We start from the raw sequence: 14,816 nt of genomic DNA, 5'->3' as shown, positions 1-14,816 counted from the left end.
CACGATTCGATTCAATATCGATTCGATTCGATATTGATTGAAATGCTTTGATATCGATTCAGTTTCAAGTAGAAATACACAAGTAAGAGTACCAGATCATTTTTTCAAATAATTTATTTAGTTTCATGCCTTCTGAACAGCCGTGGTATAACTCATAGTATGATAAAACAGGACACTACTTAAACACTGAACTACAGTGCATGTAACCGCCGCGGAAGCTATGGTAGTAGACAGTAGTAGTGCAGATATACCGTTGAAATGCACATATTTGTTTATCTACTCTTCACTCATTTATTAAATGTATTTTCTCTTCCTGTTTCCCAGCGCGAGTTGAGATACACAAATATGATCGCATTTGTCAATCGCGGTATTTTATTTTGAAAATTGGCCAGATTGTCTCGTGTTTCTTTAGCTGTGGCTGCAGACCCTGAATTGGGACACAGCTACTGTGTGATTTACTGCCAGAACTGACGCGTTCGCTCGCGGGACGCGCAAAAAATAGAGCAGACGGCGGAACGATCGCTTCACGGCGCGGGACGGCCGCGCCTATTCGCGGCGCTCCGTGTCTGGTGTGAACGACACCATAGCTTAACAGGGGCGCCGAAAGGAAGCGGGCTCCGCTACTCGCCTATTCGCGGCGCTTCCACGGCCGGTGTGTACTCACTCCGGTCGCCATATTGTAATGGTTTGGTCTAGTGCGGCCCCCGTCCGTACAGCGCGAATCACACGAGGGTGTCGGTCACAGCGCCCCCACTGGCCAGGGGCTTGAATCGATTCAGAAGATTGCTGAATCGATATTGAATTGCGGGGAAAAGAATCGCAATGCATTGCTGAATCAATATTTTTACCCACCCCTAATCCACAGACGATAAGGTTAAAAAAAAATGTAGAAGTGGTCCTTTAGCTACAACTACTGATCAGAATAATTTTTATCCCATTAAAAATATACTTAAAATCAATAAAAGCAAAAAATGAGAAAGAGAATTTTTACAAGAATATGTATTTATTTTACAAACACAACTGTCAAACATTTGACAGAATTTGTTAACTTTACTAGAGATAAAAACATTCTCATCATTCTCAAACATTAGAGAAAATTCCAGAACTGGATCTGACTCTGACTTATGTCATCCAAACATTTTTTGGAACAGTGGTGGTTTAAACAGTTACTCAAGTCTGCAATTCAGCAATGCCGTTTTCACAAATTTGACCGGCTTTGACTCTGGTCCCTCTATCTGATAAACCACTTGTTGTAGAAATTCCCAGGCAGCGGAACACCCCTTGGGGTAGTTGACGTCGAAAACGTCAACTGCCTGAAGGAGTGTTGGCTGGGGGAGTGCCTGGCCTGCTAAGATGACAAAAACCTGAGAGGCACATTCCTGAGGCTCTCCCAGGGCCAGGACTGATGGGTACACTGTAAACGATTGTCTTGTAAATGAACAGTAAAATACTGGCAGCAGGGTTGCCAGCATTCTACTGTTAATTTTACAGTTCACCTACTGTTATCAACTTTACAGTATGTTACTGTGATAAAAACCACATACTGAATTACAGTACAATCCTGTATCTCCTTGATTTGACAGTAAAATACTGGCAGCAGGGTTGCCAGCATTCTACTGTTAATTTTACAGTTCCTTTACTGTTATCTAATTCACAGTATGTCACTGTGATAAAACCACATACTGAATTACAGTGCAATACTTTATTTCCTTGATTTTTACAGTAGACTAAAACAGTATAGTGCTGTATGAATTCACACTAGTGCTAGGTAGTTGCAATATTGTTATTTTTTCATTAACTGCATTTCACCATAATCCCATATATAATACAATGCAGTCATTTTTGTAAATAGAGCATATTACTATTTTACTAATTAAGTGCTGTCTTCACTGTAACCTCGTTTAGCAGTTTTAATATACTGTATACTGAATGAGTTAGTTAATTAAAATACAGCCATTAAACATGTGTACAAGAAGAGACTTAGAAAATATCAGTTATTTAACCTTTATTTTAAAATGATCACCAACTGCAATACCTGGTTAACAATTGAATAAAACAAATTCAACTGTTTTGGCGTAACTGGTTCGCTTAGTTTTGGAGGCAAGAGATACTATGTACAATGGAGCTGAATCGGCTTGTGGCTCTCCTAAATACATAATACATACAAAACTATCTGCAATGGAACACTGATTTTCAGTTAAGTTATTTAAAGTGCTTGCATTGAAACTCTGAGTTGTGCTAAAACAAAACATAATAATAAAATATAGAATAAAAATAAATAATAAAAAACAAACGGAAGGCTCTGAGTCCTCAAAGTATAACTGAGATCCAAGATCTCTAAGAAGAACCAAGATTATGCTGACTGTTCTATAGACAATGGCATCAAAATGAAAAACAGAACATGTATATTATACGACAGCATGTCCTGGTACAAGTGAACATACAGTATAATCCCTGCTAGTTTACTGTAGCTGCACACACATTTTTCTGCAGCGTTCAACAATATATATATCCAAGTTTTTTTAAGTGCAATATAACATATTTAGTCAATAGAACGTGAACACATACATAACTGTAAACAAAAAATGGGCCAAAACAGTGACTGCAACGATGACTCACTCACCGACCTATACAAAATTCCACTGAAAGTCCATTAGATTCTTCAGAAGTGTGGACACATGGGGATTGACTGTGACCGACTTCTTCTGGACAACTTTTCCTGTCTTGTTGGAGATGATCTTTCCCCGGCTGGCCTTGGACCCTCTCTCCGGGTTGATCCCGATGAAGCGCCTGAAAACACAGTAGTCTGAGATTAGAGGGATAGCAATAATGTCTGCTATTATATAAAGAGGAATGGGTCATATGGACATAATCAAATCAAAATATCTTTGACCAAAGACAACCCGAAAAGAGTGTTCACTCACAATTTCATGTCAGAATGACTGCTTTGAAAAAGGTCTGTTAGGTAACACAAGCCTTACCTTTGAATGAACTCAAGAGTGCAGGCAGCCTCCTCTTGGTACTGCAGGTTGAAGATATAGTACAGGGAAAACAGAGCAGCAAGCCCTGTCACAAAGGTGGGCTGGATGCCCTCACACAGGACATGACCTTCAAGGCTGATCATCCAGCGTCCAGTATTCACACGCTCTGTTCCACCTGAAACGTGGAATAAGGGTGATATCAGTATTGATTGAAAATCCTGGATAAATATCTCTACTTGGAAGAACATTCGTGCTTTGTTGCGATACAGAGAACTCACTTATCAACTTAAAGCTCATCTGATATGAAATATACAGTATGTCCATTAACTGAATACATACAGAGGAGGATTAGACGAGGAGTCGGGGGTAAGGTGAGGGTCTTCTCGACGTCATCAACTGTGGCAGACAACTGTAGGGCACAGATAATATAATCGTAGTGAGAACAGTTTAGTAAGAACTACTGTAATGGAGTTCTTTCACATTTTTTCACTTTCTGGTTTTATTTTTACTGATCTTTATTATTTAACTTTTTTATATGTACAGTGTCCATGAGTCTGAGAAAGGATGCTTTTAAATTGAATTAATTTGTATTTGTATTAGTAATCAATAAAAATTAAGAAAGAAGAGAAACTTACGTCTGCAAGAAGGATGAGCGCATCTCTGGTCTCGGTGAAGTGGGCCATAAGAAGCTGGACAACAATGAGTGCCACATTAGTGCCCTCATCCTGGGAGAGGACAGTCTGGACATCTTTATTGGTAGGTTTGCTCTGGAAGTACAGTGTTTCCCGCAGGATTTTTTTCAGCAGCGGTGGTGTGAAAAAATTTCGGCCGGGGGGGCATGCCCCCGGACCCCCCTAGAGGGTTCGGGGGCATGCCCCCCGACAGTCCTGTGTATTACTGTGTGTTGTACCAGCCTTTTAACCTCTGAGCCCTAAGCCATTTTTGAGATGTTTTGGTTAGCCTGGATTTATTCTCTTATTAAGATTGCATTCATCACCCTTATAATGCATAGCTGTCAAGCTATCATTTATTTGGGTCACAACCTGGACTATCAGAATATGTGTGCTGCAGTGATGTCGTTTGAATGTAGGAAATGATCAATTAGACAGTAAAAAAAAAAAAAAAGCAAATAATATCTCACAATTATTTATTGATAGGACACAAAAAAGGCAAATTGATTAAGCTTGTTATTGCTTAAAACACTTCTTCTTAGTCTTGGGAGTCAAAAAGTGATGAGAAAATTATAAAATAAATATAAGTTATACATAATAGAAACTATTCATGATCTTTTAAGAAGTCCTTAGGTTTTTTCCCTGCATTTATGCTAATGACCACATGCTTACAGGCGATTAGCATAAATCCCTAACTAAAATACGCGATGAAAACGGATTTTATATGGCAATAAAGAACAACATCGGATCTAACAGTATGGATTCATTTTTCAAAGTTCCCGAAAATACCTAGGCTATAAATTCCTGACTGGATATAAGCTCCTGTAAAGGCTATGAGTGATCCCAAAAAGAGCGACAACACGCACACACACACATAGGCCTACACACACACACAATACTAGAGGAAAAACGGCACGGAGGTTGCGGTTTATAGATATAATAAAATGATTGGGCTCAGAGGGTTTTTAACACTGGTGGTCATGTAGCGACACATTTTAGCAACTTACTTTCTCTCTCTCTCTGTCTGTCTCTCTCTCTCTCTGTCTGTCTCACTCTTTCCTTCTTTCTTCGATCTTCTGCTTCACTCGCTACTGCTAGAATCAATGTAACTTTGCAACCGTGTAGGGTAGCCTACTGCCAAAAACTGCCACACTCGCTGTGTATTTTTCTTCTTTGATGTTGGTAACGTGACGATGTGCCGCGTGCTGCGCAATTGACGTTACGCACTGTACATTTTCTAAAAGGAGCTACGTAAAAAAAAATATATATATATATATATATTTTTTTTTTTAAGGATTTTTATTGCAGCGGCGGAGAAAATTCAGCCGCGTGTGAACGTGGGGGAAACACTGAAGTATTCCGGGATTGCTCTCCCACATTCTTCCATGGCAAGCTCCAGGAGACGCAGCACATTCAGATCTGTTAGAAGCTCAAAATGGGCATAGATGCACCTCTGATTGAAGAGGTAGGGCCATTTCCTTCTAATATCCTCAATGGAAGGAGCTGGAAATGCATTTATATTGAGACGCAGTAGGCAAAATGTGGTCTCCATGAGACTAGATACCTCTGCTCTTTGAATGCCACCTGCACCTTCCTGTTGATAGATCTCTTCCAATCTTTTGCGTTTTTGTTCCACAGTATCATCAGTCTCTCCTGGTGGGAGTTCTGGCTGAAATCTGGTGCATCCGTATGTGTCAGTTGGCCCCCTCTTGTGCCCAGAGCTGGATCCAGAGGCCCTTGAGGTTCGGTGGCGTGTAAAGCTGCTTTCACGGTTTAAGTTCTCAATGCGAGTTTTCACCTGGACGAGGAGTGAAGTATGACCGCCAGCCATAAGTGAGCCATCCGCAAAAACATCAGCAAAACTGTCAGGGTATTGCCTCACAATATTTTGACAAACTGTGTGACACTGGGAGCGTGCTGGGTTGGCCTCACATTTCCTCATTTCATCTACCAGCACTCTCACCATCTGCCGCCTCTCTGCAGGGGTTGGTCTTTTACCATTGGCAATGGCTGAACGGACTTCCAGTGGCATTCGATCCCATGGCACTTGGAACTTTTCTGGCCAGGATTGGGATATCTGGGGTGGAAATCTTCTATGCCTTGGGCTGCTCAAGTCTGACAGGTCAGAAGATGAAGTGGCTGACGGGGATGATGGGCTGGGTAGTGGCAAACTGCTTTCTAGTAGTGATGGGCTAAATGTTGGTGTGGGGTTTGGAAGCATTGTGAGATCTAAAGTGATTATCTCTGTCTCTAAAACAAAGAAAAACAACACATTAGTGAATGCAGGGATGCAAACTTGTCACCTTTCGGCGAAATTCGCCGTTTTTGTTCCGAAAAAGGTCATTTGTGTGATTCATGGAGATCTGCAATAAAAATATTTCGGGGGGGGGGGGGCGTCCAAGTAATCGGCGAACGCAAGCTGTCATAAATATTTATTCCAAGCTTGTTCGTTTGGCCAACCCGTGTAATCATGTCATCTTCGGGTCTGTAGCTGCCTTGATGCCGTACTAGACAGGAGTGACGTTGGTACGCTTCAAAAACGTCATGGTACAGACACACCAACTCCGGCAGCGACGCAACGGACCGTCGAACGCACCGGCGAGTGGGCAGTTCTGTGTTCAAGTTGGATCAATTGGATAGACGTCCTGCGAAGTGGGCGGGACTTGAGTTTTGCTCTGCCGTTTCCAACATGGCGGCCGGGCCACAAACGATCTCATTTTACAGTTAAACTACACGCTAAAGCATGTTTCTGAAAACATTTGAAGTTGAAAATGTGTAGTGCAGTAACAGAATCTGGGTTCATATTTGATCAACACTGCCTAGTTTGATAGTTTGAACGAAGTTTCTGGAGCCGGCGGCATTGCGTTGGACGGACGGCATTTGCATAAAGTTCAATCCATCGAACTTTATGCAAATTCACGTACGGCGACAGGGCAGTCAATTCGACGTGCCGTATCCATCATGCGGAGCTCCTGCTCTACATAGACAATGAATGGGATCCGTTGACTTGACGTCTGCTGCCGGAGTTGGTGTGTCTGTACCATCAGGCTTTCTAACGTAGGCTAACGTGCTAATGTCAGACAGTTCGCTGACATACGCATCGCAAATCACAACCATTTTTGCTGGTTACAATAACGGTGTTATCGGATAGTACAGTGTCTATTTCTCAGGAACCTTTGAAAAATCTAAGCGAGAAAACAACGTTAAATGTACCTACCATACCTTCACATTAAAAAAAAAAACCTAAAATAAATAATGGAAAATCAACGGAGCAAAGGCTTACTCTGATATCGATGTAATGTTAGCGAATGAGGGGTGAGAAGCCCCCTACCTCCCCTTGCTAATATTTATTCCGTTCGTCCAGAGTCAAATCTATTCTTGAGGTTCCAAATATTTTCAAAGCAGTTTGTCTTTCAATGTGAGGAGTCGATCGAGTTATTTTATGTTCCGTCGTTTGAAGCAAACCTTTTAGCCCTGGCATTGGTCTCCCATTATTTATACCTTCACTGGAAGGGAAGTCCATTTTCCAGGCTCTCGCCAGCCCCCTTCAGTGAGGCAGAGGAATAACATTGAAGCATATGCAATATATATATATATATATGTGTGTGTATATATATATATATATATATATATATATATATATTCCGCGAGGGGGTTTGGGTCCTTGTCACCTTTTTCATCCCTGATGAGTTTGCACCCCTGTGAATGGCTATTGAAAGACTGTGACCTTACAACATGGCTTGTGGAATAAAAAATAACAGAAGAAAAACAATAGAAAACAAATGTCTGAGTTTTCTATTACACAGAGCAAATGTACCAGGGTTAGCAGATGGCCAGTGCTCATTTCAAGCCTTAAATATGACATTGTGTCACATTTGCATTACCTGACTTAAATGCATCCAAAAGTTTCCGGACCTGAATAACAGGCAAGAGGTCAGCCATGTCTTCCTTCTGTACATATTTCAGGTCTTCCTTTGATTCTAAGCCAGAGCTTTGAAGCCTCAAAATTAACTGCAATTGAGTATCTTCAGAAAGATTTGGCAATGCCCTGACGATAATTGCCTTGATTTCTTCTTCTAAAGCAGACATTGACCTATAATGACAGGAAAGAATGGTGGAGAACAATTGATGTCATGCCACCAACAGTGTATTCAGGCAAAGGGTAGTAATCAAGCAGGCTCTCTTGGTTAACACAGCAGTAACTTTCCTGACACTGTGTAAGGTAATAAACACCTATATCTGGGAGACGCACAGCCAAATATTTCTCAGCAATAAAATGTACTGCTGAATCTCTATAGATTAGTATTACTTTAATTTTTCCCATGGAAAGCCCCTCCTCACCATCATTAATCACAATGAACATGTTCTTTTTGTATTTCGTGCCCTTCACATTCACTTCATTGGCTATGAGAGTGTTTTCTGGCTCAAAAGTATGATGTGCAACTGATTCTCTGATGTTGTCATTGTAGTCCCCCAAGAAAAACTCTGTACCCTTCTCTACAACAACAGCTGGTGGGAAGAAGTTGCCAGCACTCAGATAAGCCTGAAGAAGCTGATGCCTCTCTGACAAACATTTCACTTTTGTCCTGACGAAGGCCAGTTTGGCTGAAACGCGTTGACTCGCTTTTAATAGATTAGCCATGTACCAATAAAGGCATTTTAATTGGTCGTACCCTCACGAGTGCCTCGGTTTTCTGTCTGCAACCCACCCTTTATGGATCTCCCCAACTGAAGAGCACCTGAGGGATACACTTTTCTGCAACACCCAAGAAGCACTCCATGCACTGCGTTCCTGCCTCTCTGCAAGTGTTGAGGAAAGGTTCTTAAAGTTATGCAATTTCCTTGCACACTGTTTGAAATATGTATGTTTACTCTCAAATCGCAATGTCCACAGACGAATGAGAGGCCCAAAGTGTGCAATCAGATCTGGGTAATGAGAGATATAATGATGTTTGGGCTTCATTGGATGACCAGGAAACACATGCTTTCTGAAATACAAATATTCATCAATAAGGACTCTTAAATAGCCTATTTGGCCAATTGAAATGGCCGGTGCACAGATCAGATCCACGATCTCTCGGAGTTGCAAGACCAGTTGCCATACTTCGTTATGATTTGGATTTCCTATTTTCTCTCCAATCAAAACTGGTAACATTCTGAGCAAACACCAGTTTTGCACAGCATGCCCACCAAGCTTGTCACTGTCTGGATTAACCTCACAGGGTTTATCGTTTGCATCGTTACCAAGATAATGGAACTGGTTTATTCGTCGATTCAACTCAGAGTAAGTGAACTCTTTGTCTACTCTGACAAGATGCTTTATGTACAAGGCTAGATCAGTTGACACAAGGCCCTCAAAAAGATCATGGCCAAGACAGGGAGGCAATCCTGGTTGACATACATGAAAGTAAGTCAGCTCATTGAACACAGAGTCAAATTTGACACCTCCGCTAACAGTGGAATCTCCATCATTGCTCTGAACATGATCTCTGTATGACTGTGGGGTCCTGTTAGTACCCCGAGAAATAGGATTTTTCACAAACGTTTCTCTGTCAATGTCACAGTATCTGCAGAAATGCCGACTCCTGCTGAAATTCTCAACAAAGCCCCCAATGTTGTGTGAGCCTAGGTTATCTCCTGAAATGGCGCACAAGGTTCCTTTGCAGACTGTTCCGTCAGGCAAGTCAATGCCACTAACCTCAAGATCTTTAAGGTCTTTGACAAGGGGGCCCAAGACTAAATCTTGTCCAAAGTATTTAAAATCCTGTTCTTTACACAGAAGAACAAGTTGCATATGATCAGTGCTCGATCTGTTCTGTGGCAAAATGTCTGCAAGAGTGAGATACACTGCGAGTATCTTGTGTTTTTTCTTGCCAGATCCGAGAGGGTTTACCACTTCAAAGGCATCCTGATATAGAATCAAACCAAGTGATGAGACTTCTGTCTTGAATAACACGTTCTCCTTAATGTTAGTGCCATCCCATACATCTCGAAGCACATCCTCAGATAGAACACAGGAGTGTACTTGATTGTATTGCTCCCTTACTGACTCACAGTTAAAGAGAGATTTTATTGTTTGTTTGATTGGGACATATTGAGCAAAACACTCTTTGCCTGCCTCATTCTGTCCCAGGCAAATGGGCACTGGCTCGACATAATTAAAGGTATTTTTGAAGAAAGTTTTTCGTCTTTGGTCAGTTTTCAGTGTCTCTTTATTGCAAGCCCTCAAGAGATCTTCAGTTTTCAGGACATCAATTACTGTGCTTATGTCAGCTTCTGGGACCCCAAGTGCAACCAGTTTTTCTTTCAGTTTGAAAAGTAAGTGTGACTGGCTGATATCATGAATTTCTTGAAAATCTTCAAGAATTGCCTGAATCACAGAGGATGGGAGCAACAACTTTGCTTGCAGTTTAAGGTAAAATAAGGCTACATTTTTCAAGAACTGCTCCACATCAGCATTTTCTGGGCAGACATCAGATTGCTCACCAATCACATCATCGGGAGCATCAAGGTCCATATCAGACTGTTGGTTCCTTACATTATCCTCATGGGAGCTGCCTGGTGTTACAACTGAGTCAACCAGACCATCCCCACAACTATTTCTGTGTTTTCTTGACATATGTGATGTGAATGTTGATAACACTCGAAACTGCTTATCACATTGTCTAAATGGACAAGCAACAGTTTTCCCCTCTTTGATATGGATTTTCAGATGGGAGAAGACATTTTTCAAATTATCACAAGTGGCATTACAGAAGTCAACATGGCATGTTAGCTGAGTTGTATCAATTAATGTTGGCCCATCAACACGTTGCCCTACTTTATGATGTCTGTAAGTATGGGATTTAAATGCTGCAAAATTTTGGAATAACCTTTTGCAGTCAGTCAAGACACACTTGAAAACTGTATTTGGAATATTCTTATGAATTCGCATGTGCCTTACATATGCAGATAGAGTGGTATATTCAATAGAACAGACCTGGCATGGGAACATTTTGACCAAAAAAACGATAAGCTCACGTTTAAGTGTGATTCTTGTTCATGCAATATGCACTGCGAACATTAAAATAAAGTGCTAAGTAGTTCAAGCAGCCTCACTGTGTCGTTAAGGTTGGCTAACTCCCTCTGTAGGCTAACATCAGCACATGAAATCAAACAGGTTGTATACAGCTTCTCACCGATCTCACCGAAAACCGAACAAACCCCTAACAACACTGAACAAATAATAACCAAAATGAATAATGTAGAAATCTGCCTTCCTGACAAAAATAATTATAAAAAAGCATGCTAAATGTTCCTGCTGTAGCTGTCCAGTCACCGCATGGCAAGTTAAGATGACCATATACTGATAAATCACAGTTTAACTAAAATAAAATAATAGTGTGATAGCAAGCAAACATCATCGAACAAATAAAATATAGCTTACCCTGTGATTTGCTCAGGAAATGCAGGATTAAAATGGATGTTCCAAGAAAGGAAAGACCAGAGTAGGCTGAATGACTCCAACGTGTTCCCAAGTGTTGTAGCGTGTCTCCTCTAGAAATACAGTAGTGTTCCGTATTTGCGCGGCCTCTCTGCTGTTGATTCTAACATCACTCCCAGAATGCAATGCTATTTACGGTATATTACAGTATTTTATGGAAAACGGCAAGCTACCTACAAATATTGCCCAGAATGCATTGTTTTCTACAGTATGATACCTTTTAAATGGGAAACAGTATGTTACTGTCACAATTTGGCTGTTTTCTTACAGCAATTTGTTACAGTGTAGGGCTTGGCCTGTTGGAGATACTCCACCATATTTGTTCCAACCTAAGACAAACACAAAGAAAGATAGATAAAAGGAAGTGAATGTTGCATTGAAAGTGAATCCTCAGCAAGATAACAGATGTTTAGTTTGTGGTATAATATTGGTAAACTATACAACAAAGCCAAATTAAATCTAGCTTGAGCAGTTCTCGACTGTTGGGCACATTTTGAGTGGGGAGTGGATGTGTGAATGACAAGAAAAGGGTCCTTAGGGTAGACCAGTTGACCTAAGTTAGAAAACATTTTAAATAAAAAAAATCAGTGGTATGGCAACTTTTCCCCATTTCATATTTACTTTCTAGTATGCAAAATTTTACTTACAGGCCTGAGGTGTATAAAGGCAGCCCTTGACTCCTCGTTGGTGTGCCGTAGAGTCTTCTTGCCAACTCTGTACACCGTCTGTGGCATCATATCAGGTAACAGTCTGAGAGATAGTTCCCCTTTGGCATCTGTAGGGCAACAATATTCAGGGTATCAATATGGTGTGGGTGGCATCTAATGTGATTAAAATAAAGACTCATCCCAAAATGATCTCTCTATTCTCCACAGATTTCTCCAGAGCTCTATCCCACTACCCCTAACCCAACAAGTCTGTCCACCAGTACTCCCATTAAGCTGGCCTGCTCCCCACCCCTTCCCTGTATATGGCCCAGCCCGCCCATCAGAAGTTGCCTCAATCAGTTCTTCTCTAATTGAAAAATAATTAATTCCATTTTCCATGTTGCAAACTATTTATGTGTGTTCTTGTCTGCAAAAAACTTCCATTGCATGTCTGCCCCTCCAGACTAAGGGATCCCTACTCTGTTCCTCACCCTTTCTATAAAGTTTTTCACATGAGAGTCTAAGGGCAGAGAATGTTGTTATGATGCTATGTAAAGCCCTATGGGATCGTTTGTAAAAAATAAAATAGGCTATATAAGCTTGACTTGCCTAATAACTTTTAAGACCTTTTCAATACCTCAAAAACTGAAAAATACAATTACTGTATAGTAAATGAACATATATCATTTGTGTCTAGACATACAGACAAATGTGATCAAAAGAAAAGTAATCACAGATTCTTGCATTACAACAAACAATTAAGTTAGTTTTAACTTACCCGGTGTCATGTTGTCATCAGCAAATGAAGGCAGCTTTCTGTCCTTTTTGGCTAAATGCAGGACCTTCTCTGCAAATTCAGGCAGCCACATTTCACATAGTTTTGGCGAAGCCTCGCCATGCATCACCAGGAAGTCCTGTGCAATCTGAAAAACAAAAAACAAAAACAGGACACTCTCTCTTAAAATGTAAGAGAGAACAGGACACTCTCTCTTAAAATGTAAGTGCGGTATGCACAGTGTATGCAACATGTTCCAGTGGTCCCATACCATGCCCGGACTGATGAGGTGAGGGTACTCGGTAAGTATCTCCAAGACATCCTTTGAGTTATTTGCCCGTATCCAGTTGGCACGGTACAAGACTGTGTCCTTCATGTACAACTGAACCTGGGAGAAGGGCTCAGAGTGGTTTTTTAGCCATTCTTTTTGTTGTAGTGACCTTTCTTCTGGCGTTGTCGGTTCTATAGAGAAAGACAGGATAGGAAAAAGGGATATTGGTTTTCTTCGTTTATGAAAGTTTTCGTAGTTAAACTGATACATGGTATCAAACCTTTTCCATATCAATAAGGTGGGAGTGTCAAAAAAATGCCAGGACTTTACTTGTAAATTAATAGTGCCTGTTGTTGTGAGTCAGTTTGTTGTCAGATTTTTTCACTCTTTATTCATTTGCCTAATTTAGGAAATAAACCAAGAAGAATCTAAGACTTCAAGAACAAAAGGGAGCCTGTGTTACCTGGTATGTACGGCCTTTTTGGTTGGCTGTCTTGTGGCACTTGCTCACGGGATCCACGCCTCAGCCTCTTTCTGACATTCCTTAGTCTCTCTTCAATGAAGCCTGTTGCTGGATAGCTGATCACTTTTCCAGCATTTGTACCCCTGCGGCTTTTGGTGTACCATATTTCCTGGGAAAAAATAAGATAGAACTTTCATAATCCCAGGGGAAATGTGGATAACATAAGTTTTGCAGTTGAGACGAGACATCAGGTACAAATAATGCACAGTTAAGGGAAACGTGCTAAAAGAAAAAAAAAAACAAAGATGATATATACAGTAGCATGCAAAAGATTGGGCACCCCATTCTTTTTCAAGTGCTACTTTCCTTGTTTCACTCGTAAATTTTAGAAAACACAAAAATTACACTAATATTGCTTATAATATTGAAGACAAGAAAAAAGATACTGCTTAGAATATTGAAGACCGTTTCATGTTTAACATTATGCCTTTTGGAGATAAAATCAACTTCCACTTGCTTAACTTCACATTAACAGGAATTTTAAACCAGAGGGGCCCACACTTTTGCATGCCACTGTATACAGGTGTACACATATATGCCCTGTATGCTGTGAGTGAGAAGAATGATCCCTTCCATCTAATAGGACAATGTTTCTTATTATCAAATTATTTCACATCTTTAGAAAAAGCACATTTTAAGTCAGCATCCATTCCCGTGTGAGCAAGGAAAAATAAACTCACATGGCCACTGTCAGATCCATCATTCAGACATGGAAAGGTCTGCACCAATGAAAGTGCCAGCGCCTCCTTTGTGTTTGTGGTTGGACTGTAAAGACAGTAAATCAATAGACAAAATAAATAAAAGAATCGAGTAAAACATAAATGCACTGTCTACACACTTTTACAGTTCAAGCTATTTGTTCTTTCTTTTTTGCGTATGTCCAGTCCAGATATTGTGAAAATATCAGAGACCTTTAATTTGAACCAAATACTTTGGTGAGCATCAGCAGGAAACCTGAAACACTTATGTTTAGGTTATGATTCAAGATGAACTACATATTTGACATACCTATCTCCAAATCTCTCAATTAGGAAAGATACCAGGATTTGGATCAATGAAATTCTTTCCTTTCTGTTGATGAGGCCACTTTCATCGAGGCTCCTCATTATGTCTGGGCCACTGGAAGCTGATGAGAGAACCTGCTGGATGTCCTGAAAAAAAGAATAGCTGTTCAGGATTCATTACAATTACCGTATTTTCCGGACTATAAGTCATGTTTTTTTTAGTAGTTTGGCTGGTCATGCGACTATATTTTGAAGCGACTTGTATATTGAAAGTCTGCAATTTGGTTGAAAATTTAAAGACGATACACCATCAGTTCCCTCTATAAACCTCCACCAAGCAACCCCCCTCCACACACGATGTAGCCATAGCACTTGCAGAAGGCACGTACCATATCCATAGCAACTCAGAGATGGTTTAGGATCTTTGGCAAACTGTGACAACAACAGTCTTCTTCTTGTCG

General features: G+C 40.6%; 2 protein-coding genes across 2 annotated transcripts; both read right to left on the bottom strand.

The window, feature by feature from the left end:
• Nucleotides 1-2,598: 2,598 nt before the first annotated feature.
• On the bottom strand, nt 2,599-5,661 carry LOC311013599 (uncharacterized protein). The gene is made up of 5 exons (XM_084009708.1): nt 5,001-5,661; nt 3,617-3,748; nt 3,321-3,390; nt 2,982-3,156; nt 2,599-2,790 (listed from the first exon to the last, which is right to left on the bottom strand). The coding sequence occupies exons 1-5, from the start codon at nt 5,616-5,618 to the stop codon at nt 2,628-2,630; spliced, it is 1,158 nt and encodes a 385-aa protein (XP_083865834.1). The 5' UTR covers nt 5,619-5,661; the 3' UTR covers nt 2,599-2,627.
• Nucleotides 5,662-11,380: 5,719 nt separating this feature from the next.
• On the bottom strand, nt 11,381-14,816 carry LOC311013718 (uncharacterized protein; the record flags this gene model as incomplete). The annotated part of the gene is made up of 8 exons (XM_084009878.1): nt 14,745-14,816; nt 14,360-14,502; nt 14,032-14,116; nt 13,292-13,460; nt 12,829-13,019; nt 12,561-12,705; nt 11,783-11,910; nt 11,381-11,464 (listed from the first exon to the last, which is right to left on the bottom strand). Exons 1-8 carry the CDS (start codon nt 14,751-14,753, stop codon nt 11,381-11,383), a joined length of 954 nt encoding a protein of 317 aa, XP_083866004.1. The 5' UTR covers nt 14,754-14,816.

This window comes from Eutrigla gurnardus, assembly GCF_963514095.1.
Source record: "Eutrigla gurnardus genome assembly, chromosome: 5".
NCBI classification, from domain to species: Eukaryota; Metazoa; Chordata; class Actinopteri; order Perciformes; family Triglidae; genus Eutrigla; species Eutrigla gurnardus.
This window is presented reverse-complemented; position numbering and strand designations above follow the sequence as displayed.